The sequence below is a fragment of the Scardinius erythrophthalmus genome, assembly GCF_964197995.2.
Source record: "Scardinius erythrophthalmus genome assembly, chromosome: 5".
Lineage (NCBI taxonomy): Eukaryota > Metazoa > Chordata > Actinopteri > Cypriniformes > Leuciscidae > Scardinius > Scardinius erythrophthalmus.
Genome location: NC_138225.1, coordinates 27,681,359 through 27,709,078, shown reverse-complemented (window position 1 = coordinate 27,709,078; position 27,720 = coordinate 27,681,359). Strand labels below are relative to the sequence as shown.

At 37.1% G+C, this 27,720-nt stretch overlaps 2 protein-coding genes across 8 annotated transcripts in view; both read left to right on the top strand.

Moving 5' to 3' along the window:
- wdfy3 (WD repeat and FYVE domain containing 3) overlaps positions 1–16,010 on the top strand; it is a 79,602-nt gene extending 63,592 nt beyond the window's left edge. For all 7 annotated transcript variants that reach the window (XM_081366748.1, XM_081366750.1, XM_081366751.1 and 4 more), the window contains 22 exons: positions 242–402; positions 692–840; positions 3,486–3,606; positions 3,717–3,802; positions 4,859–4,939; positions 5,034–5,088; positions 5,172–5,291; positions 5,457–5,574; positions 5,658–5,764; positions 6,431–6,584; positions 6,687–6,778; positions 6,968–7,180; positions 7,501–7,648; positions 8,672–8,826; positions 9,639–9,797; positions 10,955–11,134; positions 11,755–11,937; positions 12,029–12,119; positions 12,295–12,660; positions 13,015–13,126; positions 13,299–13,496; positions 13,626–16,010. In XM_081366748.1, the coding sequence (XP_081222874.1) occupies positions 242–402; positions 692–840; positions 3,486–3,606; positions 3,717–3,802; positions 4,859–4,939; positions 5,034–5,088; positions 5,172–5,291; positions 5,457–5,574; positions 5,658–5,764; positions 6,431–6,584; positions 6,687–6,778; positions 6,968–7,180; positions 7,501–7,648; positions 8,672–8,826; positions 9,639–9,797; positions 10,955–11,134; positions 11,755–11,937; positions 12,029–12,119; positions 12,295–12,660; positions 13,015–13,126; positions 13,299–13,496; positions 13,626–13,746 (3,170 nt within the window). In that variant the 3' untranslated portion in view covers positions 13,747–16,010. The remainder of the gene's footprint in view (positions 1–241; positions 403–691; positions 841–3,485; positions 3,607–3,716; positions 3,803–4,858; positions 4,940–5,033; positions 5,089–5,171; positions 5,292–5,456; positions 5,575–5,657; positions 5,765–6,430; positions 6,585–6,686; positions 6,779–6,967; positions 7,181–7,500; positions 7,649–8,671; positions 8,827–9,638; positions 9,798–10,954; positions 11,135–11,754; positions 11,938–12,028; positions 12,120–12,294; positions 12,661–13,014; positions 13,127–13,298; positions 13,497–13,625) is intronic.
- A 2,805-nt stretch (positions 16,011–18,815) lies between these two features.
- Positions 18,816–27,720, top strand: part of cds1 (CDP-diacylglycerol synthase (phosphatidate cytidylyltransferase) 1) — a 32,356-nt gene continuing 23,451 nt past the window's right edge. Inside the window, exon 1 of the mRNA XM_081366354.1 lies at positions 18,816–19,245. Coding sequence (XP_081222480.1) covers positions 19,180–19,245 — 66 coding nt within the window. The 5' untranslated portion in view covers positions 18,816–19,179. The remainder of the gene's footprint in view (positions 19,246–27,720) is intronic.

Below are 27,720 nucleotides of genomic sequence, written 5' to 3'. Positions count from 1 at the left end.
TGAGTTTTACAGTTATACATTTTGCTTGTCGATGATGTAGCATATAGAAAAGAAGTACCATTTTCAATACAGTGAATTCTTCTCCTTTTTCAAAAGACTTGACATACTGTACAACTACTACTAACTTGTTAGTAAAAGGTAATTCTGCCGACTCTTTAAATTGAATGGGAGAAACTGTCTGTCGAATGATATGAAACTGTGTGTTGTATGAATTGACTCAGTGTGCTGTGTTATGTTATAGGTTTGGTGAAGGCCCCTTTGAAACGGTCCCGCTCCACAGCAGATGGGGCTGATGAGGACAGTCAAGACCAGCTGCAGGAGTTGCTGGAGTCAGGAGCTTTGGACGAGGAACAGAAAACCGACAACACCACGCTGCTCCGTCTGCTGGAGGAGGGAGAGAAGGTCTGCTCTGCAGCACTACACGGCTCCGCCTGTTCCTCCACAACATCCTAGACACACTGCTAAACAACTGCGATTTGTTTTTACTGGCAGTCTGTTGCTTAGAAAATTTGAGTCTTTGGATAAAGCTTTATTTTGATCATTACAGTTGCGGTAGCTATCAGATTATCCCCCATTGGTATAAGGGAAGTAGTAATTCAAACTAGTCAGGTTGTTATTTTACTTCATGTGTAATTTGGATTGATTGATATGAATGGTACTGAGAATGTGTTTCCTATGTTTGTTCTGATAGATCCAGCACATGTACCGCTGTGCTCGGGTTCAGGGTCTGGACACCAGTGAAGGACTGCTCTTATTTGGGAAAGAGCATTTTTATGTGATCGACGGCTTCACTATGACTGTCACCAGAGAGATTAGAGACATTGAGACACTCCCTGCAAAGTAAGAGTTTTTATATTTGGTTTTCTGCTCTTAGCTAATTACAAAAACTCACTTGTAGCTGATAATCTGTTAAAATTCAATATTCTTTCCTACTGGCCCAAAATGCAGATTTTCTTTTTATTACTATTTTATATATATATATATATATATATATATATATATATATATATATATATATATATATGTAAATGTATATATATATATATATATATATATGTATATATGTATATATGTATATGTATGTATGTATGAAGAGTTCAGATGCAAAAGCCTCTAAGTGCCATCTGAATTTTTCTTCTAGAATGATAATTTTTATAAAGCTTGTATATTTAAGTTAAGTAATTTCACTTAAATGACAATTAATACCGTAAATCCTCTAATATAGGCCCGGGCCTTTATTTTACTCAAGCGCATTGCGGCCCAGGCCTTTATTGGAAGGAGGCCAGAATTAGAGACAGGCCTTTATTTCTATTTGAGCTAAACGGACTACCCGTAGAATGAATAAAAACGAGATTTTTTGTCTTTTTGAACCTATAAAATACTAGGTTTATTTATTGAAAATAAATGCTCCGCAACTGCCATGGTAAACAACTTTAGCCTACCGGTGACCAGTGGTGGAATGTAATGAAGTCCAAATACTTTCGTTACTTTACTGAAAGCTAATTTTTCACGTATCTGTACTTTACCTAAGTAGAATTAATAGTGCATACTTTTGACTTTTACTTCGTTACTTTTTGCAGCAATTATTATACTTTCTACTCCACTACATTTCTACAACGTTTCGTTACATTTTCATTACATTTTTGATCAGTTTCCCCCCCTGCCAAAACAGGGATTGAAAAAAAAATCTCCATGTTTTCGGTGCTGACGTGTTCATGGTGGCGCTGCCAATAAAGCACCTAAGCTGTCACAAAGAACCAGCAAAAGTAATGAATGTAAAATATAGCAAGGAGACATTTCAATTGTTTATTAATAAACAAGCGTTTTCTGTGTCGGCTGCAAAGATGAAGTTGATGAAGACGATGCTGACTCGTGATCTTCGCAGTAGTGAACGCGCCAGAGAGAAATGCGCATTTCATACGGATTAAGCAGAGAGCAGTCTGTTTTCTTTCGTTTTAAATTGTTCTGTTTAAAAGTACACATTTAAAGCCGTCTAAAGATATTTTTATCAGGTCTGTGAGGCTTGCCATATATACGCTGAGTTTCGGTTAATTAGTTAATTTAGACGCGCTTTAGTTCACAAGCCGCCTCCGTGTCGTGATTATCTTTTTTCTACTATATTTCCTTATTATTTATTAAATCCTGCCAATTGGTTGATGAAACGTTGATTAAAATTAAGATACAATTAATACAAAACGAAATTAACTTTAAAAAAAGGCTTTGTGCTTTCTGTTTGAGGTGTCTGTGAAAGTTTTAAAGCTGTCTTTTAGTGCCGCTTTCAGAGCGCTCACGTCCGTAACATTGTTTTTTCCTCATAAATGGAAACACGAAAAATAAATTAAAATGAATATTTTGTGTTCTGTGGAGAGCCAACCCTTCTTCATCCGGTTAGTATTACTTTTGGTTTGCGCAGTGTAATTCACAGAATTACTAAAAAATATTTTGCTACCTAAAAGTTAAAGATTTTTTGTGTCCCGTAACGCATGTGTAGCCTAGGCTATTTCCCTCATATTAAATATAAAACGCATGTGTAGACTGATATTTTTCAATATGTATTAAATGCATTTTCTGAGAATTTATATTTCAAGTTTTTACTGCAAATGTCCCCGTTTATAACGCTGGAATTGCCCAATATTAAATTTATCCTCAACTAGTTTTGTGGTGTAGGTCTACGTATTGTATAATGTTAACTTCAAAAAAGGGGTGTGTCGCGATTCTGCCTTCTCACACCGCGACACAGGTTCGTAGGTCTGAGTGTAGTGATTTCGGATTCATATTGCATATTGTTACAGCCCTTATTATTAGAATATATACATTAAGAGAATAAATTGTTAATAAAATGTTACTATCACAAGCATAATGTTGTGGCCTGCCCAGTCAACGTTGGTTCTAATAATAGCCCCGGCCACTATTAGAGACCAGCCTTTATTTACCTCCGCTGACAGCGAGACCGGCCAATGTTAGAGACCCGGCCGCTAATGGAATACAGGCCAATATTAGAGGATTTACGGTAGGTAATTTTCATTGCCATTTAAGTGAAATTATTGAACTTAAATATACAAGCTTGATAAAAATTATCATTCTAGAAGAAATTTTCAGATGGCACTTAGAGGCTTTTGCATCTGAACTCTTCATATATTATTTTTTACACTTTTCTTGCTTCTCAGATATTTTCTGACATAGTCTCTAATAATCTACTGCATTTTTTCTCAACCTTTATGACTGGCCCCCATTGTCCAACATAACATTCCCATATAGGATAATATATTTGAGTATTCCTGCTGTAATTATGACAAAGCAAAATAAAAAAAAAGAACTATCCTGCGATTCATTCTGTCATTCAATTCTGTTATCATGTTTATATTAATTGAATGTAATTATTTATTAATATTAGTTATTCTGTGGGCCCTTTGGAGCTTTGCTGAGGCACCCTGGTTGAGAACCACTGCTTTAGTGTTTGCACTTTGTTTTTGTGACATTTGCAGTATGCATGAGCCTATCATCCCCCGAGGGGCCCGGCAGAGCAAGAGTCAGCTGAAACGAAGCTGCAGCATCTTTGCTTACGAAGACATCAGAGAGGTGCACAAACGTCGCTACCTGCTTCAGGTATGCAGATGAACCATTTGGCTTAATTCGTTGCTTGAACCCAGATAACATTGGGCAGCTTTCATGTTAAGGCTGATAATGAAGTTACATTATGCTTGTCTTCCTCACAGCCCATGGCAGTAGAAGTGTTTTCCGGGGATGGAAGAAATTATTTGTTGGCTTTTCAAAAAGGAGTCCGGAACAAAGTGTATCAGAGGTATTGAAAACACTCATGCCTCTTAAGGCAGCAGCCCACTTGCCGACAGCCCTATTTTAGATGTGGATGTCGCAGGTTTTGATCATATTAGATTAAATCTTATCTTGTCCTGTCAGATGTTGTCACACTCGGCTGTTAAGAATAGAAAGGGGTGACGAACTAAATGTCTTCCACAGGCATTTCTCTCAGATTCCCTGTCACACACTGCAGCTCCCCATTTTGGCAGCATTTCATTGTGAAGTTTGACTTTATTAGAACAGGAGCACTGCACATTCATAAACAACTGTAATAGACTACATTAAGATGCTATTCATGAAGTGGTTTTACCCAGTAAATGTGTTTGTCTTTTTGTCCTTTCGAGACTTGATTTTAAAAAAATGAGAGAAATGCATACTACCTTTCCTCACTTTGGGGTTGATAATATATTTGACTTTTTTTTAAAAGACATCTCTCATGCTCACAGAGGCATCATTTATTTGATCACAAATACAATACAATAATATACAATAAACATTTTTATAATTCAAAATAATTGTTTTCTATTTTAATAGATTTTAAAATATAATTTATCCATTTAATGGCAAAGCTGAATTTTCAGCAACATAGTCTTCTGTGTCACATGATCCTTCAAAAATTGTAAGTTGAAAACAGTTGTGCTGCTTAATATTTTTATGGAAACTTGTAAAAAAAAAATTTCTATTTTTTTCTATTGATAAATATACAGTTCAAATGAACAGCGTTTATTTGAAACAGAAATCTTATATAACATTGTAAATGTCTTTATAAATGTCTGTCAATATTTTTCAATTTAATATATCCTTAAGGAATAAAATTATTACTCTCTTTAAAAAAAAAAAAATTATTAGTTGTTTAATTGTAGGAGAACCTCAGAAAAAAGCTTGGTTACACTGTCACCACTGATTTCAATCAACAATTGCGCTTTGTGGCTTTGAGTTTTCTAAAGCATACAATTTAAAATCAGCTAGTGGAACGCAGGCATTAGCATAACATATTTCCAAACTTTCAAGGCGGTTAAAGCCAGATCTTGTTTTCTAGGTTCCTGGCAGTTGTTCCCTCACTAGCCGACAGCTCAGAATCTGTCTCTGGGCAACGTCCCAACACTAGTGTGGAACAAGGGTAAGTTACCATCATATTATAAGATTATGAAGTGTATTTAGAGTATATTTACCAAATAAACATTTATGTATGTGTGTGTTTGTGTTGTTCATAGGTCTGGTCTTCTTAGTACGCTGGTCGGAGAGAAGTCAGTGACCCAAAGATGGGAGGTGCGGTATCTTCACATTAAAATGTTTTGTCTGTTTGTTTTGTTTTTGCAGTGTTGCTCATGAAAGACACTCTTTATTTGCAGAGAGGAGAAATTAGTAATTTCCAATATCTTATGCATCTCAACACATTGGCCGGCAGGTCATACAATGACCTGATGCAGTATCCAGTCTTTCCATGGATCCTGGCAGACTTTGATTCTGAGGTATAAACATGTCCTTGATCATTCCTTGTAATAAATGCAGGGAGCCACACTGTTTGCAGTACATTTACATTCTGTTGGGGCATTAGGACCAGTTTTGTGTTTTTTCTTCTGCAGTCTGAGCATAAATCTTCCTCCGCTAGTTAAAGATGTTTAATTATTTCACAGGAACTAGACCTCAACAATCCAAAGACATTCCGAAACTTATCCAAACCAATGGGAGCACAGACAGATGACAGACTTATCCAGTACAAGAAAAGATTCAAAGACTGGGAGGATCCTAATGGTGAGTCAAAGACCCCTGCTAAATGATCTGTGAGTTGTGTTGATTATGCAAACTTTTTTAAACATGTTTTTGTTTCTTCACAGGCGAGACTCCAGCGTATCATTACGGCACCCATTACTCCTCTGCAATGATCGTGGCCTCATATCTGGTCAGAATGGAGCCGTTCACACAGATCTTTCTCAGGCTTCAGGTTCGTCCTTGCATTCTTCTCTTTACTTTGTGTTTTAGTTATTCTTGTTGGGAGTCTTTTTCACCAACTGTGGGGCAAAGATGGAAAAAAAATGTAACCTACTAAAGAAACCTTCTTTTTTTTTTTAGTCTATATTGGGGACAGGACTTGAACAGGACAGTCTTGTCATTTTTCTACACCCATTGTTATGCAGGTGGAAATAATAAATGTTTCTAAATAAAGCCTCCACATAGCATAGACTGTCTCCACAATAAACATAGCATCCGCTGCACTTACAAATATTTACAGTGTTTTTTCCCATCCAAAGTTTATAAGCATTAATAAATATTCTTTTGTTTCTGACAGGATGTTGTTATTAGACATATTAGCATCCACACTATAATGACAACTATATTAGCATCTGCACCAATGGATGAAAACATTCTGTTTATTATAAGTTATGTCGCTTGCTCCTTTAAATCGCTTTAAAGTCAAGTGGATTATGATTGGCTGTCAATGTTTTTATTGTTCGTCAGCTGGAAACAATCTTTCTGATAGTGATTCCAATGATATCGTTCCTCTGTGTCGTTATTGTTATAGTTGTGATGTGGACTTTTAGAGTTGATCCAGATTGAACATGAGAAGTTAAAGCTTTTGGCTACATGTTAGTTTCATTTGTGTTTTTAGGGAGGACATTTTGATCTGGCCGACCGAATGTTTCACAGTATACGAGAGGCTTGGCTCTCTGCTTCCAAACACAACATGGCTGATGTGAAGGAACTCATACCGGAGTTCTTCTACCTTCCTGAGTTTCTGCTCAACTCCAACAACTTCGACCTGGGTGAGGACAAGCTGGACAACTAGCCTCATCTCTACACTAAATGCAGTCTCTCTCTTATTTTTCTACAAGTATGTTGTTTAATTTGGTTAATCTTTCCTAAAGGGAGTAAACAGAATGGCATTAGGCTTGGAGACGTTCTTCTGCCTCCATGGGCAAAAGGAGACCCGAGAGAGTTCATTAGGGTTCACAGAGAGGTAATACATTGACCCTGATGGAGCCTGTGGTCAGAAAGAGGCTCTGTGTGTCATTGTTTCATCCGCTCCTAATACAGATGTTTAATACTGTTCTCCTAATCCCACGTTTAACCTAAATGTCAGAGAATAACTGAAGGCCATCTCCAGAAACAGGTTTGTAACCTTTAGGGTTTGTGTGTGTTTTTTCAGGCTTTGGAGTGTGACTATGTCAGCTCCCATCTGCATGAATGGATCGACTTGATCTTTGGTTACAAGCAGCAGGGTCCTCCAGCGGTGGAGGCAGTGAATGTCTTCCACCATCTCTTCTATGAGGGCCAGGTGGATATCTACAACATTAATGACCCACTTAAAGAAACCGCTACCATTGGATTCATCAACAACTTCGGCCAGATCCCTAAACAGGTTTGCGATTTCATTTTTGAAAATGTCATGAACGACGTTGGTGGTTATTCTGCTAGGACACCTGTGCAAACTTGACTTCATACATCTGGTAAAAATCACAGTGACACCAGTTGGTTAAAAGTCATGGAAAGGAAAGTTTGTTCTGAAAAAAGCTCTATCCTCATTTGTTTGCCGATGCCATTTGGTTTGATATTCTGTGTTAATGTAATTAAATTCATGTGACTTAGGTGTCCATGTTCCTTTTGGTACCACTGTACAGTACGTCTTTGTTTTTGATTTATTCAGCATCAAGTTTAACCTCTGTTTTTCTATTAATGTAGCTGTTTAAGAAGCCTCATCCTCCAAAGCGGGTGCGCAGCAAGTCAAACGGAGAGGTGCCTGGTGTGCCTGTTACAATCAACTCCACCTTAGACAAGATCTTCTTCCATCATCTGGACAACTTGCGCCCCTCACTCACTCCTGTCAAAGGTGATGCAGATTGGATAGAGGTGTACAGTAGGGATGTAACGATACACTCATGTCAAGATTCGATACAAATCGCGATACTGAACTCCCGATATGATACTATTGCTTTGAATAATTATACTACTAAAAATAAATGTGATGTGATTTAAATGATGTGTGTGCCGTTCTGGCAGCACATATTTGCGCTTCAGTTGATAAATGCAATGAATCACGGTTCTAATCGCAAGAAAGCATGTCAAAATGACTATTCCTGTATATGATTAGTTCATCCAAAAATTTCAATTCTGCATTTACTCACTTTCATGTTGTTTCCGCACACCACGCAAAAAAATTGAATGTCGTTGATTACTACAGTATGCGCATCGTTGTAAATCTATTCAGCATATAGCCATCGTGTCTCTTCAGAAGACTTGGATTTGGATTAGACTGCTCGATTGATTATTATGACCATGCCTTTATGACATTTTAAGTTTTAGAGGAATGGACTTTAAATGGAGGGACAGAAATCTCTCAGGTTTTATACAAATCTCTTCATTCGTTTGGAAGTCTTATAGGTTTTAAATGACATGTGGGTGAGTAAATGATGACAATTCAAATTTTTGGGTGAATCTTATCGTTTACATCAACGATACATGTCGTCGCATTTTTATATAGCAGTACCTCGATATAACAATTACATCCTCCGGATGACCAATCAAAAGTCAGATCCAAACAGCCCAAGTTTTGAATCTCATACCATTTTTTTGTCGTTATTTCTAATTTTATATTCTATACATTTTGTATTAATAAATAAATATAAATACCTATATATATATATATATATATATATATATATATATATATATATATATATATATATATATATATATATATATATATATATATATATATATATATATAATTTTATAACTATTCATATATTAAATGTAATTTTTATTTGTTAAAACTTGTGTTTTCAGAAACAGTTCTGGCCATGCAGTGATGAGCATTTAAATGAGCTCTGTGTGTGTCATTTGTGTCGTACAGAGCTGAAAGAGCCAGTGGGTCAGATCGTGTGCACTGACAAGGGCATTCTGGCTGTTGAGCAGAACAAGGTGTTGGTTCCTCCTGCCTGGAATAAAACCTTCGCCTGGGGCTACGCAGACCTCAGCTGCCGCCTCTCCAACTATGAGTCTGACAAGGTCATTTGCTACACATAAGTTCTTCTGTTTACTTGCAGTGCTTTCAGCAGCTGTTGTGAATGGCTGTCAGATCCTAAAATGCATTTGGGGCCAAGAGCTTTGCATATTCATAAAATATGTCTTACAAAAATGTTAGGTTTACTTTTATAGTAACTACAGTTGAAAAGTTTGGGGTCGATTTTTTGAAAGGAGTGTCTTATGCTCACCAAGCCTACATTTATTTGATCGAAAATCAAATAAAAACTGTAATATTGAAATATTCAGTGTCACATGATCCTTCAGAAATCATTCTAATATGCTTATTTGGTGCTAAGAAACATTTGTCATAAATGATCAATGTTGAAAACAGTTGTGCTGCTTAATAGTTTTTGTAGAAACTGTTCGTTCTTTTTTTTTTCAGGATTCTTTGATGGATAGATAGTTTAAAAAACAGCATTTATTTGAAATATTTTTTTTTGTAACATTATAAATGTTAAATTATAAAATGTTTCTTTGTCACTTACTGACCCCAGACTTGGTAGAGTGCATATTTTCTGTATTTTGCTGAATAGCAGCATTTATAAACAGTGTTTCTTTGAGTTATTTTTGGCATCTTTATCTTCTCAAATAATTTCTGTAGAGATATACAATGTTGCTGTGGGAAACATTCTTCTCAGTGTTGTTCAGATGATTTGCATTTCACTAGCTGTGTAGTAGTGCCCACTAGTTGTAGTGTTTGGTTACACTTGCTTGTGGTGTTGGTTTATTCTATATAGTGTGTATTGTTTTCAGGCTTAGTTGTCTAATGTTCGTGTGTTGCGTTCGTCTCATAGGCGGGGATAGTATATGAGTGTCTGTCTGAGTGGGGACAGATCTTGTGTTCTATCTGCCCCAATCCCAAACTGGTCATTACTGGAGGATTCAGCACAGCCATCTGTGTTTGGGAGACTGGGACCTCCAAAGAGAAAGCCAAGACCCTCACACTCAAACAGGTAACTGTTATAAGCACATGATAGCTTTTGTTTTGTATTTGATTTAATGCTGCTTGCTTGTTTGATTCATTTTACTCCAAATAATATATTTAAAGGGGTCATATAATGCCATTTTTGTACAAGCTAATATGATTCTTTAGGGTCTAAATTAAAAGTTTGTAATATACTTTAATTAAAAATTCTCATTAGTATTGTAAGAAAACACTAATTTTACCTGGTCAAAAACAGCTCTGTTTTCAGCACGCCGTTTCAGTGCATGTGTCTTTAAATGATAATGAGCTTTGCTCACCCCGCCCCTCTGTTCTGTGCGTACACCGTTTGAAACACAATAACCACATGTTGTTCATTATAAACGTGGGATTATGAATTATATTGAGAATGTCGTACATAGAAAACATGCCGTAATGTACCCTGAGTTTAAACCTTAGACGCATTCATCGTGAAGCCTGCAGCAAGTTTTGCAAATTTCGCAAAGATTAATATAAATACTAATATAAAGGTTAATAACACATTACACTCACATCTTCTGGAGGTTCAGCAGGAACACGTTGGTACCGATCCGTTTTTTCTCGTTTGTAAAGCTGTCTGGTGTGAAATGATTCGCGCAAACATGAAAGCACAGATGATCGTGAGGAAATCCCCGCGTCAATCCTTTGGGCATATCGCTTCAAAAACAAAACTCAGCCACTGCATCTTCAACGGCTCGGATTTGGGAACATCCAAATGACTGCTGTGTTCCTTATTACATCTAAGAACTGAACACCACAATCGCTTAGACGCCATTCTGCTCCAGCATATCAACAATGGCGGACTACTATGACGACAGCTGTCACAGCTTGCTCAGGGCGGGTCTTGTGTTGAAACACGGCTGTCAATCACAATCGCGGGAGGGGCGTTGGATATTATGACGTCACAATATCGAACGGCTTGATTTCAGAGAGGGTCAAACATATAAGGAGATTAAAACAAAACCACTGAATGGATTTTTATCATGATAGGATGGTTGTGTACAGGCACTGCCAACAGACATTTCAGTGCAATCAACTTGTAAAAGTGCATGTACCATTATATGACCCCTTTAAGTTTTCTTTTAGACTCATTTGCTAAACCTACTTATGTTTTGTATGTTGATTTAATATATGCATGTATGTTTTCAGGCTCTTCTGGGCCACACAGATGCAGTTACATGTCTCACAGCGTCATCAGCTTACCACATTGTCGTGAGTGGCTCTCGGGACCGTACATGCATCATTTGGGACCTGAATAAGCTGTCTTTCGTCACCCAGCTAAGGGGCCATCGGGCTCCGGTCTCGGCACTCTGCATCAACGAGCTTACTGTGAGCCCACAATAATGCTTTCTGAAAAGTCACAAATATTGTTTAAACGACATTTAAAATCCTTTTAGTTTAAACATTTAATAAGCACATACAGAAAACTACGGAAAAATATATATTTTTTATGGGTTATTGGGACATTTATTACTAAATCATATTTTTAATAATAATAATCATAATCATAATAAAACAATTCATATAAAATATAATAATGTATTATCAGTATTGCTATTTTTTTTTGTTATTGGCTGATACAGAATTAAACATTTATTACCAACTTATTATTTTACGGTATGAAGTTCATTTGATGTAGTCATCAAACTCTCAGAAGCTGTAATGCATTAAAAATGTGCTTCCCTTTGAAAAATTCCTGAAAATTAATTTATTTATGAGATTAACTAATATATATATTAATATAACTATTAACTAGAAAAGTATGGAAACATTTTTTGCATTTTCATAGTTTATTGCCTGAATATGAATTAATTTCTATAAGTGAAATGCTGTTTACGTTATTTAAAAAAAAAGAGAGAGAGAGATTCCTGATTTAGTTTCTTGCTTTTTATGATGCCTCACAACTAACTGAAGTATTCTGTGATTTGGTTATGACTCTGTGGGTGTAGGGTGATATAGTGTCCTGTGCTGGCACCTACATCCATGTGTGGAGCATTAATGGAAGCCCCATCGCCAGCACCAACACCTTCACCGGCCGCAGCCAACAAATCCTCTGCTGCTGCGTCTCAGAGATGAACGAGTGGGACACGCAGAATGTTATCGTCACAGGACACTCAGATGGTGTTGTCAGGGTAACAGCCTTCACCTGAATTTTCTTTCCATTCTGTCTGTTTAAAAGTGTTCAACAGATAACAGTTCTTGACAAGTGACTTTATGTTGTAGTTCTGGAGAACCGAATTTCTGCAAGTCCCAGAAACCCCTGCTCCAGACCCTGTAGAGCCCCCTGAGGTGCCAGACTGCTGTGGAGAGATTGGTAAAACGTCCCCCACATGACATCTTTTAATTGTCATATGTGCTGTAATATTGCAAAGTATTAGATCAAATAAATAATAAATAAAATTGATTAACTTTGCTATAAACAGTTTTAGCCTGCCTTATGCATTATAGGCTTTTATTAGATCTTTTCATATTAAATCTTGTTCTTCCAGAGGGTCGTGACGCTCCAGACGATGACACCAGTGAGTCTGAGGGAGAGGAAGCCAGCCTCAGTCAGGACCCCAAGCCTCGAACCTCAAACAGCCAGCCCAGCAGTACCGTCCACAGACCCAAGCCTCGCAACGGAGCCTCCTGGTCGGTGGACAGTGGCTCTGACGACTCCCGCCGCTGGTCGGACACGCTCAGCATTGACGAGAAAGACGGCTTTGTTTTTGTAAACTACTCAGAGGGCCAGATTAGACCAGGAATTCCCTCGCAGCCACATTCCCAACCGCACTCGGCACCCTCTCATGGGCCCGTGCCACAGCCTCTTCAGCCCAGTAATATGGAGGCTCGGTCCTACAACAAACTCAAACCAGGTGCAGTAGATTAAAACCAGCCGTTTCATGTGATGACTTTTATAATTATATTACAAATTCTAATTAAAAAGAATTAAATATAAATGTCATTTATTTCTAATTAAAAACTCATTTAATATATTTCATTCTAATTTAATACTGTTTTACCACAAATTATGTTATTGACATAACAATTTACATGAAAAGACCAAAGCGAGATCAGTAGATCCTTGAATGAAATATGTAATCAAAATGCATTTAAATGAATAGATTTCAGAAGTGTGGCTATTTACTATTTTTATGATAGTGTTTTTTTTTTTTTTTTTATGTGACCAAATGGCATGTTCTTTACTGTTTACTTTGTCTCCTGAACAGGCTACAGATGGGAGAGACAGCTGGAGTTCCGGAGCAAACTCACCATGCACACAGCGTTTGACCGCAAGGACAACACTCATCCTGCGGAAATCACCTCGCTTGCCATTTCAAAGTAGGTGCTCTGTGTTTGTGCTGGAATGCGGATAAAAGACAAACTGGTTTCTGCTGTGTTTCTGATGTGATTTAACATTGGCTTTAATATTCCAGTGTTTGCTCAGAGGGCATCAAATGAATTGTTTCTTGACAAGATGACGGTTGATAACGAGCTGTTCTTGTGTACTCAGAGACCACAGTAAGATCCTGGTAGGCGACGGCCGTGGCCGTGTGTTCAGCTGGTCTGTCAGTGATCAACCAGGACGCTCCACTGCAGATCACTGGGTGAAGGACGAACAGGTGGACAGCTGCTCCGGATGCACAGTGCGTTTCTCCCTCACTGAAAGACGCCACCACTGCAGAAACTGTGGCCAGGTGTTCTGCCAGAAGTAAGAGATTACTTCTATCATATATATGTTTTTGTTAAATCTTTAAAATGTCTTGATAAATTAGAATGACTATAATTTCAGTGACTAAATCATTTTCAGCGTTTCACAATTTGTTGCTCGTTCCCTCAGGTGCAGTCGCTTTCAGTCAGAGATCAAGCGGCTGAAAATCTCCTCTCCTGTGCGTGTGTGTCAGAACTGTTACTACAACCTGCAGCACGAGCGGTGCTCTGAAGAAAGCCCGAGAAACTAGATCACCCTCACCCCGCGTCACATGCCCAAAACACACAACCACCCTCAAAAAACCCACAACACCGCTCCCTGTGCAAAATCCCATTGGTAAATCACTGACGTAGACCAAAATGGGATCACTAATGCTCATAATTTCATATATTGCAGAAGTGTCAACATTAAAGAGACGATTGTTAGTTTACTTTTCCATTCATGCATTTTCTTTTGCAGTTTGCTCCGTCATCTCATTGGCATCATCCACGAAGTCAGCAATGTTTAGATTTTAGAAAAAGCAATGCGTATAAAACGCTTCCTGATGAAACGAGATGACATTTGTTTATATTGTAAATAGTTACAATGGCATTTTTAACTTGAAACAGTGAAACAAAAGTCATTATTAAGAGATAAAAGAAGAAATGAAAACAACACATTGCTTGTAATATAGTATTACAGTATGTTAAAAATCACTCTTGGCTTTAAAGGAACAAAAATGTGAGTGAGTGAGTGAGTGAGTGAGTGTGTGTGTGTGTGTGTGTGTGTGTGTGTGTGTAGTCAATGTCACAAGTCACAGCATCCCAGCGGGAATAAAATTGGGGACTATGAATGTTGATAAATGTTTGTGGGTTGACATTACTAGCTTGTCTAGTTATGCAAATGCTTAATTATTATGTTTGTTTTATATGTTCTGTTGAAGTGTTGCCCACAGTATCAGCCAGTTGCCATAGACAGAGTTCTTCGGTTTAAATTTTGTTGCCAAACTGCCTTGATTTGTAATTACTATTATATATTTTAACAGTAGGTCAGTGAAAGTATGTAAATGTTGAATTTAGATCAAAGACTGATGATTTTGACCACTGTAAATCATTTCAATGACAGGATTCGTTCAACCTTTAAATGATTCCACTACCTTTTTATATACGTTTTAAAGACAGAAAAACATGTTTCTGAAGTGTCAAGAGTTAATACTCATTTCATATTGGATGTTTTACTGTGGGACTTTTCTGACAGTCCTTAATGCAATTCTTTATCTGTTATTCCTAACTAATATGAATTTTCATTTGACTCTAGCTTTGTTTTTTTACTTTTCACTATTTCACTATTCTTATTCTTAAAATCTCAATTTTAACCGTTTGCGATGTTGCACCCGTTTAAACGTCTGTAGATTATGAAAGCAATAGTTACTGATGATTTCACTCCACATACATTTGAGGAAAGACTAGCTTGAAAGTTATCATGTGTAAAGAAAAAGGGATTGAACACTTTTTGATGGACCGGAAGCCTACTTTCTCTGTACCTTAGGCAAGATTATGAAATAGAAAGTATGTTTCATCTTTTCTTTTTTTGTTTGTATGTTTTTTTTTTTGCTTTTCTTTTGATACTGTGGGCAATACCTAATCACAATTGCTGCTTTGATTAATAGAGAGAATATCTTTCTCTTTCTTCCTTTAAACTGTCCGTCACTTACAAATTTGTTACATTTGCAGTTTTATGTATGATTTCTGTACAACCTAATATGCACTCATTATAGTTGAATTATTCTGTATTAATGTACTGTAATTCAGTGTGCAATCATAACATCACAAAGCTGTTAGGATTTTGCTGTCGACAAGCAGCTCAAAGATCAAACGGCTATATCAATCTGAAATTATTTTTGCACCTTGACGTGTAGAGACATGGAGTAATTGTTTTATCAGATGCATTTTTATGTCGTGGGCTATTATTTGAAAGAGTGCATTTCTTTACAGTAAGATTAACTGTACAAAGTATTTATGCAATTATAAGGTTTTCTTATGAATTTTTGTTTGTAATTTTTCAGCAAGTTTGGTTACTTGTTGCATGTCTAACACAGCTGACTTTCTGTGTCAGTGTATTGTACATGTTTTGGCATTTTTTTGTTTTGTTTTTTTCTTTGGCTCATTTTTATGGCATTATCTAACGAGTCAATCCTGAAGGTTTTGTGTACAGTTTTAGGCGGATATACAGAGAACATGTCCCATGACTCTGGAATGACTTTTATATTCTATGTGTATGGATGTTGAAGACTGATCTCAGAACTGATGAAATACACATGGATTGTCCCTGTTTGGTGGTCTTGTGATAGACTGCATTACTACAGTATCTAGTGTGCAAAACTGTGGTAGCTGAATGTTCATTGTATATTTGTGTTGAAAAACAATTATATGAAACCCCCGCCCCCCATAAAAAACCCTTATACCTGTTATTATGACGCAATACATATGGTACTCATACTTTTTAATTTAATTTCAATTAAATACTTGCTGTTTATCACCACCAATGTCCTCAAATGAGTTTTTCCATATTAACTTACAGTGTAGTGAATGAATATAAAATCCAGGAGGCCAAAAACTTCATTATGAATAGGAAGATTTTAGAAAATGTATAAAAATATAGGACAAATGTGATTTCACACTTTTTAAATTGAACAAATTTGATAAAAGCGGTTTAATCGAGATAGCATTCATTGTGCTCATGTTAGCCTTGATCGCTAACAGCTACAACAAAGCCCGGTATTAAGTCTCTGGTGAAAACACTGAGGTGTTTGATCACTGCTTTCCGGGAACACTGCTGAATGCTCATTTGTCTGAGAAACGATCCATTCCATGGAACATGAATGTTTAAATTTGGGTGTCCAGTAAATCACTTTACTGAGAAAGCAAGGAAGTGAGAGACAGTATTGCAATCTGAGTGATGTGCCAATACCACACATCTGTTTGTTTGCTATGGCACTTTATAATATCCTTTATTACTACAGAGATAAACAATACAAAGTAATTCATTTATATATGTTTTAAAATATAAAACAGCATCGTGCCATTTCTATTTGAAAACAAATTAATGAAAGTAACCCGTAAATTGCTAGATGGTCCTCAGTGCAGAACACAAAATCCACGGGGAGGAGTTGGATCCAGATCCAACTCCTCCCACCTTACATATACCTAAACCTACCCATCTCCACCCCCTGATCCCTAAACCCACGCCTAAACCTACCCATCTCCACCCCCTGATCCCTAAACCCACCCCTAAACCTACCAATCTCCACCCCTTAAATCTAGATCCAACTCCACCCCCTGGAGCTTGTGTACTGCAGTGAGGTGCTACTGTAAATTGCTGTGCCTTGTGTATTACACCATTGATCTATGGAGACAAGTATACATCTCTTTTATAGATCAGTGGTGTGGTATACTGTTATGATTCACTGCTCTGAGACTTTATGAGCGATCCAAGTGCAGCATTTATTAGGACAATCCATAATAGTAGTCAAAAGCAGGCAATAATCCAAACTAGACGAGATCCAAGGAAACAGGCAGAGAACACGAAACACTGGAAATGCAGTTATAACACTAACAAGGCTATACATCGAAAGCAAACGAGAAAACAGCTTAAATACGCAAACACAAACAAGCTAATGATCCACAGGTGGGACAAATCAAATCTTAATGAGTCTGGGCAATGGCTTATGGGTAATGTAGTTCATAACGGGAGCTCAAAAGAGACGAGAGGAGTGACCTCTGGTGGAGATCATAGGCACAAACTCATGTTGGTTGACATTGTAAAAACTATAGCAAAGTTTTGATGACTTGGCAGTGAACAAGAAATATGAATGCCACAAATTTAACCTGATTGCTGTTCACTTTAAAATAATAGCCAGAGACACATTATCTTCTGGCACTGCATGAACATCTAAGCCTATATTCAGGTTCTGTACACACTAGAAAGATTTAATGAGAATTTGGTTGTCACTGTTGATTGAAGTCTGTTGTAGGATATGGATTTCACTCATAAGTGAACTCTATGTATATACAGTAAAGGTGATGATACAAAGGGCAACTTTTTGAGCAATGTTGCTGGGCAATCTTGCCGAGCGATTGTTGTTTGGGCACTTTCTCATTGAAAATGTGCAATAAATTTCTGTCTGGATAATTTAGATAATTAAACAGCAACATTGCCCAGCAACATTGCTCAAAAAGTTGCCCTGTGTATCATCACCTTTACTGTATATACATAGAGTTCACTTATGTATATACCAGCAGCAGTGTGTAGCCTCACTGCCATTACAAGACTAAAGTTAAAAAAATAAAAATGTTTCTTAGTGAAATAACAGATCTTGCATTTTATTCATTCTGATCACTAATGGAAAAACAAGTAGCCTATTGTGTAAAAATATTGAGGACAACATTTTTCTTCTGTTCATCCTTCTAATGGGTGAAGTTCAGAAGAAAACAAAACTGGTAACCGGAGAAAGTTACATACGTCATAAGTGCGAGTAGGCCTCTGTAAATGATGATAATTTTATGGTGAAATTTGGGAATTTGATCATAAGGGGTCACTTTTAATCTGCCACCAAATATAGTCTACCTATTAAGGGTTAAAAGGATAGTAAATTATCAAACATAAAATTGTTGTCATCATTACCCTCATGTTGTTTCAAACCTGTATGACTCACTTTCTTTCGACAGTCATATAGTCGCCACCATTCAATTTCACTATATAGGAAAAGGGTTATACAAGTTTGGAACAACATGAGGGGTGAGTCAATAGAGAACTTTTGCATGTGGACACATGTAACAGATCTTTCTATTTCTGCATACGCGTTATCAGAAGACATTTCTTTATCTTGATCAATTTTCACATTTTCTTGCAGCATATCTAAAACATTAAGTTCTACAGACTTTTCTCAGAATAAGAGATTTTTTCTTATTTCTAGTAATTGCATTCAAAGAGTCATAAAATATGTTTAGATCTGTAGCCTACAGAAAAATCTAAAGGAGGGCTTAATAGATATTAGGCTACCTTATCTTTATGTAAATGAAACTTCCATAGGATAATTATTAACTTTTATGTGTTAACAATTATAGGAGAGCTAGTATTACAGTCCAAGAAAAGACTGTGTGAGAGTTTTAGGTTCAAGGTTACAAAAAGAACGTCATGGTGGTGAGATGTCTTGGCTTCACAATATAGCCTAGGCTAGCCTACTAATAAACTCACAAGATCATCGTCATGATGACTTCACATCATGGACAACATTCACAGAAACAATAACATATGGACTGTCGTAAGAGTTTGAGAAGTGAAGCGAGCTGAACTCCAGCCGCAGAGTGGAGCAGTGTTCCTCTTTATGTTGAGTCACTGAGTGAGTGAGAGAGAGAGGTAGAGAGAGAGAGAGAGAGAGAGAGAGAGAGAGAGAGAGAGAGAGAGAGAGAGAGAGAGAGGTTGGTCTCTCACTTAACTAACAAAACAGCAGCAGATCTGTGGGCATAAACAAATGCACGCAGGCTGTCTACAGTCCCTCCACCTGCCGCGGGAGACACTTTAATGGTCGCAGTCGGTTAAATTAACCGGATTATTATTGAGACTGACACGAACCCCGCTCTGCTTCATTTTAACGCGGACCTCCTACGATATCTATGTATCATTTAGACTGAAATAAGCAAAAATGACGGAGCTGAGACGGCGAGGAGGAGGAGGAGACCCTGACAGCACGGAAAACATCAGTGACAAGGTAATTTATGGAGAACACGTTCATTCGGGAGGCTTTATTTCTCACAGTCGATCGCGAATGACCTTCTAGCTAACGTTAATCAGCTAACGAGCAACCAGTCAGACCGCTTCAACCTGAGCAGATATTGCACAAAAACAACTCGCTTAAGGTAATATTAGGATTATTTGTAGTGACATTTGTGTTATGGGACTGTCCCTTTAATTCATTTTATCTTTAAACTGGCGGTTGCCTCATATGAAGTTGCTGAGCCAAACACGCCGCAAAGCCAACCAGAGAGTCAGTGGCTGTGTCGCAAAACCTAGTGAGCTGCCTAACTAGACAGCATTTTTGGTTTCATAGACGTGTCTGGAACGTTCTGAACACTTTGACCATCGACTAAGTTTGTCATGCTCAAAAATACTGTCTGTAGGCAGCTCACTAGGGTTTGAGACACGGTCAGCTGTCAGAATCAGCTGTCATACAGAGCTGTTTAATGTCATTTAAATTAGAGTTCAGAAACCATGTAGTTCACCCAAAAATGAAAATTTACCATTTAATCACCCTCGTGTTGTTATAAACAAGCACGACTTTCTTTCATGGAACACAAAAGGAGAAGTGGGCAGAATAACAGTATCTGTCTCCACTCATTTTCGTTGCTTCTTTCCATACAATGAAAGTGAATGGTGACTATTATCATCCTTTTTTTGTTGAAAGAAATCATGCAGTTTTGAAAGGAGGTGAGTTAATGAGGACAGTTTTTATTTTGGGGGTGAATTATTCCACTAAGGTCAGCCAGTGCCTTTGTTGCTGTTTTGGTCTTTTAAACATAATTCTCTGTAGGCCTATTCCTTTGTATATCAGAGAAATTGAATTTTATGGCAACTGTTTTAAATAGACTAACATTAATTTATTGTGAAACATATTGCCTTTGAACGTGTTATAACAGGACTAAAACTGTGTTTTTGCAGGATAGTTCAATTTAGAACTAAAAAAATCAATTTAGTTTTAGAGGTATTTGGTATATTGGGAAATATTTATTTAAGAGCTGAAATATGTTTTGAGTTAGCTCTGTGTCGGTGAAGTGTAATTTAGTTTTTCTCAGTTAAGAAATGTAAAAAGTTCAAAGTCAGTGTTTTGTTATCAGTTATCAGTTCCTTTGTTTTTATGAATACTAGACAAATGAAATGCTTAGCTTTTACGATATCTAACAGAAACAATCGGTTTGCTCTTTGTGTGTATGTGATTGGGCTAGAGCCGTTTCCTCTTCCCTGGAAATGATGTAGTGATGATGATAGCTAAGCGTTGGGGGTAGATCACATGTGACAACAAATCACTTGGCCACAGTGTGAAAAAGTTGAGAAGGGAGTAACTCAGTAGTGGAAATGGGTGAATTGATCTCATGACTCAGTAATTACAGTTACAAATGTTTTTAGTCACAGACAAGGCTTTACAAGGAGATCTGTGTGTGAAGGCTTCCTGTCATGTCTATGTATTCTTGTTCTGTCTTATAAAGACCATACACTGGACCATTATACTGTTTCCCCTGGAGAAGTTTCCTACAAGTGGGTGTGGAAAAATGAGTGGACCAGCTGCACTTGTCTTATGATTACGATAGTGATAGGATAGGGCCGAGAGCATCATGGGTCTTCAACCCAAAACTTTACATAAGAAAACCAAATTTGATTTAAATTTATTTAAATAATAATAAAATAAAAATATGAAATTATTTAAATTAGGTCAATAATATTATACAGTTATTATTTTACTTTGTCTGAAAACAAGAGTATTAGGCCTATTTTTTTAAACTCTTTCAGATAGCATTTAAAAAAAAAAAAAAAAGTTGCCAGCCACCAGCTTTTTTGGTCATTTTCACAAAAATGTCTTGGCCCCCAGAATATTTTGTTGTATGAATATCTGAACATGCAACAAAGCAAAAGAACAGACCCTCTGCTTTTATAAAAAAAACAAAACTGTTTTATTCTAGCTTCATGCATTCCTCTTTATCAACACTTGAATGTGGGTCAATGTTTTAAAAAAAAAAGCAACATTTTGAGCAAAAAGCTGAGAAAATCACTTTTTTTTGTCAAAGACTACATCCAGATCGGATTCAGAACGATGATCAAAACACAGATGGAGTAGATGGAGTCCATCAACACCCCTAATGCTTGCACAGTCCTATGGTGCATTCATCAAGTCATCTCGTATAGATCGTATTTTCGAGTTGAACGCACATGAATGCCACCACAATGTCGTAAATACGTGTGGGAAGCTCGGGATTTTCTTTAAGCCCCGATCTTTACGAGTTGGGGGGCGTGTCTGTGAGAAGCATGGCGGAATACCACAGTACTTAAAGGTATAGCAGTTATATTGTACGGCTTTTCTAAGTAATCGAATTGCCTGCACAGAATATGATGGCATTATAATATAACAATATAATATGCAACAATAAAGTTTGCAGTAGCTTCATTAATGAATTAAAAACATAAAAAAGCAAAGCACACCTGATGCACATTTCTTTGTTCTTCATTTTCTAGATCTAGAGTTTAAGAACCTTACTGTATTTTGTGTAATTTATTGAGAGAAATTACACCACCATCTTACTCCAACCAAATTGATTTGAACGCACCTGCCGTCGTAGACACGACTTCCCACTTCGTAAATACGAACTTCCCAGGAGGACTTGAACGCACCACTACAGCTCGTCCTGAGTCGACATTTCATTCAGTAACAGGCGATTTTTGATTTATATGCTGTTTAATGTTGATGATCGCATTATTTTACTTAAGTGTATGATTACATATTATATCGCTTGTCTCTGCATCATCTTCGCATGTGTTTTGATCAGGAGATTCAGTACTCTTTCAGAAGATGAGTAATAACACCGTCTACCGTAAAACAGTGAAACACTGAAAGCCGGAAAATTCCGTCAATGGTGGGGAAAGAGTTCAAATGCTGTAACCGTTGATTATGCATAAAATATTTTGAGCTTTTGTTTATTCACAAATACTTCTGCAAGGGCAGCTGGTTTATCCTTTATATGGAAATAAATGCCACAGATTTAGTCAAAGAAATAAAGGCTCTGAAAGAACATTGTGTTCTTGTCCTGGAGACCACTGACCTGATAAGACTAAAGCCGGTCCATCTAGAGCCCCTCAGCCAGTTCTCTCAAGGTCAATCTCTTTCCATCACTCATAGTAACTAGCAGTATTTACAGCCCTTCACTGAGAGCTGAGTGTTATGGTTTTCAGTTAATATCTTGTTTTCTTTTCCCTTTACTAAGAGTCTCTCTGGGCTTTAGCATGGTGCTCTGCTCAATGTACCACCTCAGCTGTGTTTGGAGTTCAGTGGACCATCATAACCTCTGTGCAGCACATCCTCCATAGAATGGCTCTCTGCTCGTGATCCTGTCCTACTTCTGCAATCTACCACAGAAAACTAGTTTCTCGGCACCTTTTATAATCACACAATTCGGTTTAGGCCTGGTAGTGTATATTATTATTATTATTAATAAACATTATTGATACAATACAACAAATATGTTATTTTACAGTACAGCAGTAAAATTACAAACATTATGTTTCTTTAAGTTAAACCTTCAAGCTTTTATCTGGAAGACTGCAAGGAGACCTTTAAGTTTATGTGACAACAAGTTTACAAACGCTTCTCATTACGAATTCTCACTAGTTTGCTGCATTTGCCGCTGTGAGCTGCTGAAAACACAGAATCTTGAGCTGCATGCATGAAAACAAATGACACGCTTCGCTCTGAAACACACTATATACTTTTTTAATTAAAATACGGTACACGCTGCGGTGTTTGTCAACTTGATGTAGGAGAGAAGAGAGGGTGAGAAAGCACAGCTGGTACCAGTGTATCAATTAGAGCTGTGTATCTGCAACAAAGTCACATTACAATATGTGTCATGATACAGAGGCCACGATACAATACATATACTGATACGTGTCAGTACTGAACTAAAATTCTCAGCAGAATTTAGTATAACAGCTCTTTATTGAACACTGCATACAGGGCTGCTGCTAACTATAGGCAGAGTAGGCAGGTTCCTGGGACCCCTGCAATGCACAGCAGAAGTTCAACAATAGGCCAGATACAATAGAAAGATACAAATTAAATAAACAATGCTTTAAGTTTTTTATGTAAGTCTAAAACGGTATAGTATTTAGCCAATAGCCTACTAGAGAATTTGAATAAAGTAATCAAATGTAAATCCTCGCCAAGACGGGCATTTTGACATGCTTTTGTGTGTAATTGACCGTTTAGCGCACCCATAGCTCTAAGTATACTTTTCTAATATGTGTATTGATAAATTGTGCACAGAAACAGCACAGGTAGCTTAACTCAGCTTAACTCACTTTTAATAACTTTTTTGTTTTATCAAGTATCCCGTGCAGACTTCATATTACAACAGTCACATTATGTATTTTATTATAACATCAGCCTGCCCAGGGACTACGGGTGGAAATTAGCTCTTGAGCTAAAACCTGGTACTATGCATCTCTCCCCTTGAGGTTTATGTTTATTGTACGCTGTCCCTGTTTTTCTAAAAAAAAAAAAAAAAAGATTTTACTGGTCTGGCCTTTTAATGAGAGGCGAAAGCAGACCACTTTAAAGGTGGGGTAAGCGATATTTCGAAAACGCTGTTGGACATTGTTGATATTTTTTTAAATAAAAAAAATGTATTTAAATTTTCTCCACCCCTTCCCACTTATCTCTCTCCAGCGATGGAAAGCTTTTCTAATATTAACGCTGGTCCTAAAGCTCTTGTCCAGTCATAACCCATTCATTTTCCAGTGATTTCTTCTGAGCTTTACTCTTTTGCATGTGTCTCATCTCTATTTCTGCAGTCTTTCTTCAAATCTCCCTCTTGCTTCTTCTCTCTCCTCGACTGTCATACACTCCCTAATGCTGATTGGCTACACACGTTGGTTGTTGTTTGCTCGTGTGTCGGTCCAACTAACTTCCAAACAGTGTTGTTCAAATACTGCTTACCCCACCTTTAAAGGAAAGGAAAGGAAAGAAATGTGGCACAATGATAGCTTTATCTCGACTTCATCGTTTCAAATCCGCTGAAAGTAATTTCATATGACTTTTCCAAACATATTTCCCAAACACTCCCCCGTCTTCCATTGTTAGACCAAACAGGTAGTCCCACCTCAAACTCATGGCTTTGGCAGAGAGTGTTTTGATTGGCTAACACATGTGGGCCATAGTCATTTCTCAGGACACATCTTTTAGAGTAATATGTCTGGTAATAAGGGCATGTGTTGTATTCTGCAGAACTCGTGCTGGTGAGCAACTGTGCTGGTATTTTTAGCAGTGTTTTTCTCTCTTAATGCAACAGCGGACTAATTAGCACAGAATACAGTACACAATGCTGCGTTAGGAATTCTGCTGCATTCCCCTCGCCTGCGTCCACTTTTGACATCAGCAGTGAGCGTATCCATTTTGGTATTTGCTGCAACAGTATGAATTCCTGATCAGCCCGTTTTTTTTTTGCCACTGCTGTAAAGTATTTAAAGGGACAGTAAAAACTGGGCCAAGCTGTCAATCATCCCTGGAGAAAAGTCTGCAGTCAAGATATCGTCCTGTACTGACACTTTATTTTCACCCTTGAAGCACTTCAGAGAGGATTTAATAGGCAGCTAAAGTGATGATTTGGCAGGTTATTTGGCAATTCCTCTGTTCATTGGTTATATGATCTCTGTCTGTTCAGCACGTTCTGTTACAGATACCGGCTCTGCAGGTAGAAACCAAATGAGAGATGTGAGCACTGATGGCTGCATTTGTGTGTTTGTTTTGGTGTGTGCCTTCTGGGGTTGAGCTGGACTGGGACTTTTCCCTCTTTCTCTCTCGTCGGGGATTAGTGTAGTCTCATATGGAGCAGCTAATCAGCAGGATAGTCTTCTTATCCCCTCACTTTCAGGACTCTTATAGGCTGGAGGATATATGTGTGGAGCACACAGCTCTTAAGGACACATACACAGAAATTTCTCCCGCTTCTAAATGCCACATATGACCATCCACATTTGCATATCAATGTCTGTTAAGGAACGTAATAATAATAATAATAATAGTTATTATTAATATAACCATATTGGGCCCTATTTTAACGATCTGAAACGCAAGTATCAAGCGCAAAACGCAAGTAACTTTGTGGGTGGGTCTTGGGCGCTGTTGCTATTATACCGGCGGGATAGATGACTCTTCTATCTATCTATCTATCTATCTATCTATCTATCTATCTATCTATCTATCTATCTATCTATCTATCTATCTATCTATCTATCTATCTATCTATCTATCTATCTATCTATCTATCTATCTATCTATCTATCTATCTATCTATCTATCTATCTATCTATCTATCTATCTATCTATCTATCTATCTATCTATCTATCTATCTATCTATCTATCTATCTATCTATCTATCTATCTATCTATCTATCTATCTATCTATCTATCTATCTATCTATCTATCTATCTATCTATCTATCTATCTATCTATCTATCTATCTATCTATCTATCTATCTATCTATCTATCTATCTATCTATCTATCTATCTATCTATTACCCAGGGGGCAAAGGGGGTTTAGCAGACATGGGCTGCTGTAAAAGGTTGTCATATAAAAATGAAATCTATGATGTCTGAGGATCACAACCTGGGTGGCCAACCCGGTCAACAAGCTGCTGGAAACTTGTAATTAGGGTCAAAACAATGCTACCTCAAATTCGGCTTTAACTTCCAGAATCACCCAAACATGCTAAAACGGTTTAATTATATTCATGAATCGTGAGCCATATCTCCCTGATACTTTATGCTAGAAACAAACTGAGCACACATTTAGAAAGAGTGGAAGATAAGCTTTCATCTGATGCCTTGATTGTACATGTAATTAGAATGTAAGAGTTAACAATGCCTCTTAATTCATAGGTAGGCAAAAAAAAAGAAAAAAATATTGAACATTCCATTTGTAATCGGTAGCATTCTTTTCCCTTTGTTGTTGTTACAATAAACAAATTACCATGTAAAGTTAACTTTTACTGGATGAAATCATATTTTGATTTTTTTTTTACCAGACAGTCCTCATGGCCCATAACACATTTAGAGGGAATTCAATTTCAAGCCTATAATAGCCTGTCAATTCAAACAAGAACCAAGAAAGAAGTTTACCATTAACTGGTGTTAATTGTATACTGCTCTGTTTCTGTATGTACAGTATATCGTTTGCATATTTATGCAATATCAATTATTTGTATTGCAATGTCTATTTCTAATATTCTTTCACAAGTGGGATAGCTTTATTTATTCTATTGAAATAAAAAAAAAGGGATTTGAGGATTTTGGGTTAGGCTGGTTAGTGTTCAATCCTGGTGTTTGGAGTGTGAGACAAAGGTACTGACAACTAAATGCTGAAAGACTAAAACACACAGGAGTCATGTGTGGAGTAGGTTTAAAAGTATTTACTGATTAAAACTGTTACATTAAGTAGCAATTTGTACCAAAAAAAAAAAAAAAAAAAACGAAACAGACAAACAGATTACAATTCAGGGTGATAACTAATTTCTGTAATAATGTTTATACAATTTGTTTAGCTGTTTCGGAATCACCGCTGCTGTCGCTGCTCTCTAGTGTTTCAGCATGCTGTGTCCAACTACATTTGGTTGCCAACCCCTAGCAACGGCATCCTATGTAGCATGGAGCAGTTCTTCTGACAACCTTTAACCAGAGATGGGCACAAATACATCAAAAAGTATTTAATTAAAATACAAGTAATTTGTAATTTGAAAATACAAAAATATATTTTTTACAGTCTTCTGTAGTGTAAGTGTGGCGTTAGGTACATGTAAGAGTCTAGAATATTGCAATATTATTGTTTAGTGCAGAAGATGCGCTTTTAACGTACATGTTGCCACATACTGTCATAATAAAATATAATTACGCATATAACACTATATTTGTATTATTTACACAAAAACTAGTTAACGCTGCTGTGAGGGTGTTTCTAATAGCGCGGCTGTGACAAAGTTGACAACTTTCTCTCTTCCGACTGCCATTATCTATTTTCTTACTCTTTTTGAAAGTTGTGAAAACACTGTTGTGGCGTTTTTCTTTTGCTATTTGAGCAAATTGGAACACAAAAATATATATTTAATGTAGTCTTTCATTCACTGCTATAGAAGTTAACCCAACTATGATGCCTTACACTTCTGAGAAACCCAGAAATGTGAACAGGGTCAATAGGATGTGTCACATCACGTGATTTACTTGCCAAAAACTGTGATAGGCAATTTGGTAGTCCTATTTGTATTTTATGTCTATGGTCCTAGGGATAGTTCACCCAAAAAGGAAAATTAGCCCATGATTTACTCACCCTGACATCATCCTAGGTGTATTTTACTTTCTTCTTTCAGAAGAATACAATCAGAGTTATATTAAAAAGTGTCGTGGCTCTTCAAAGCTTTATAATGACAG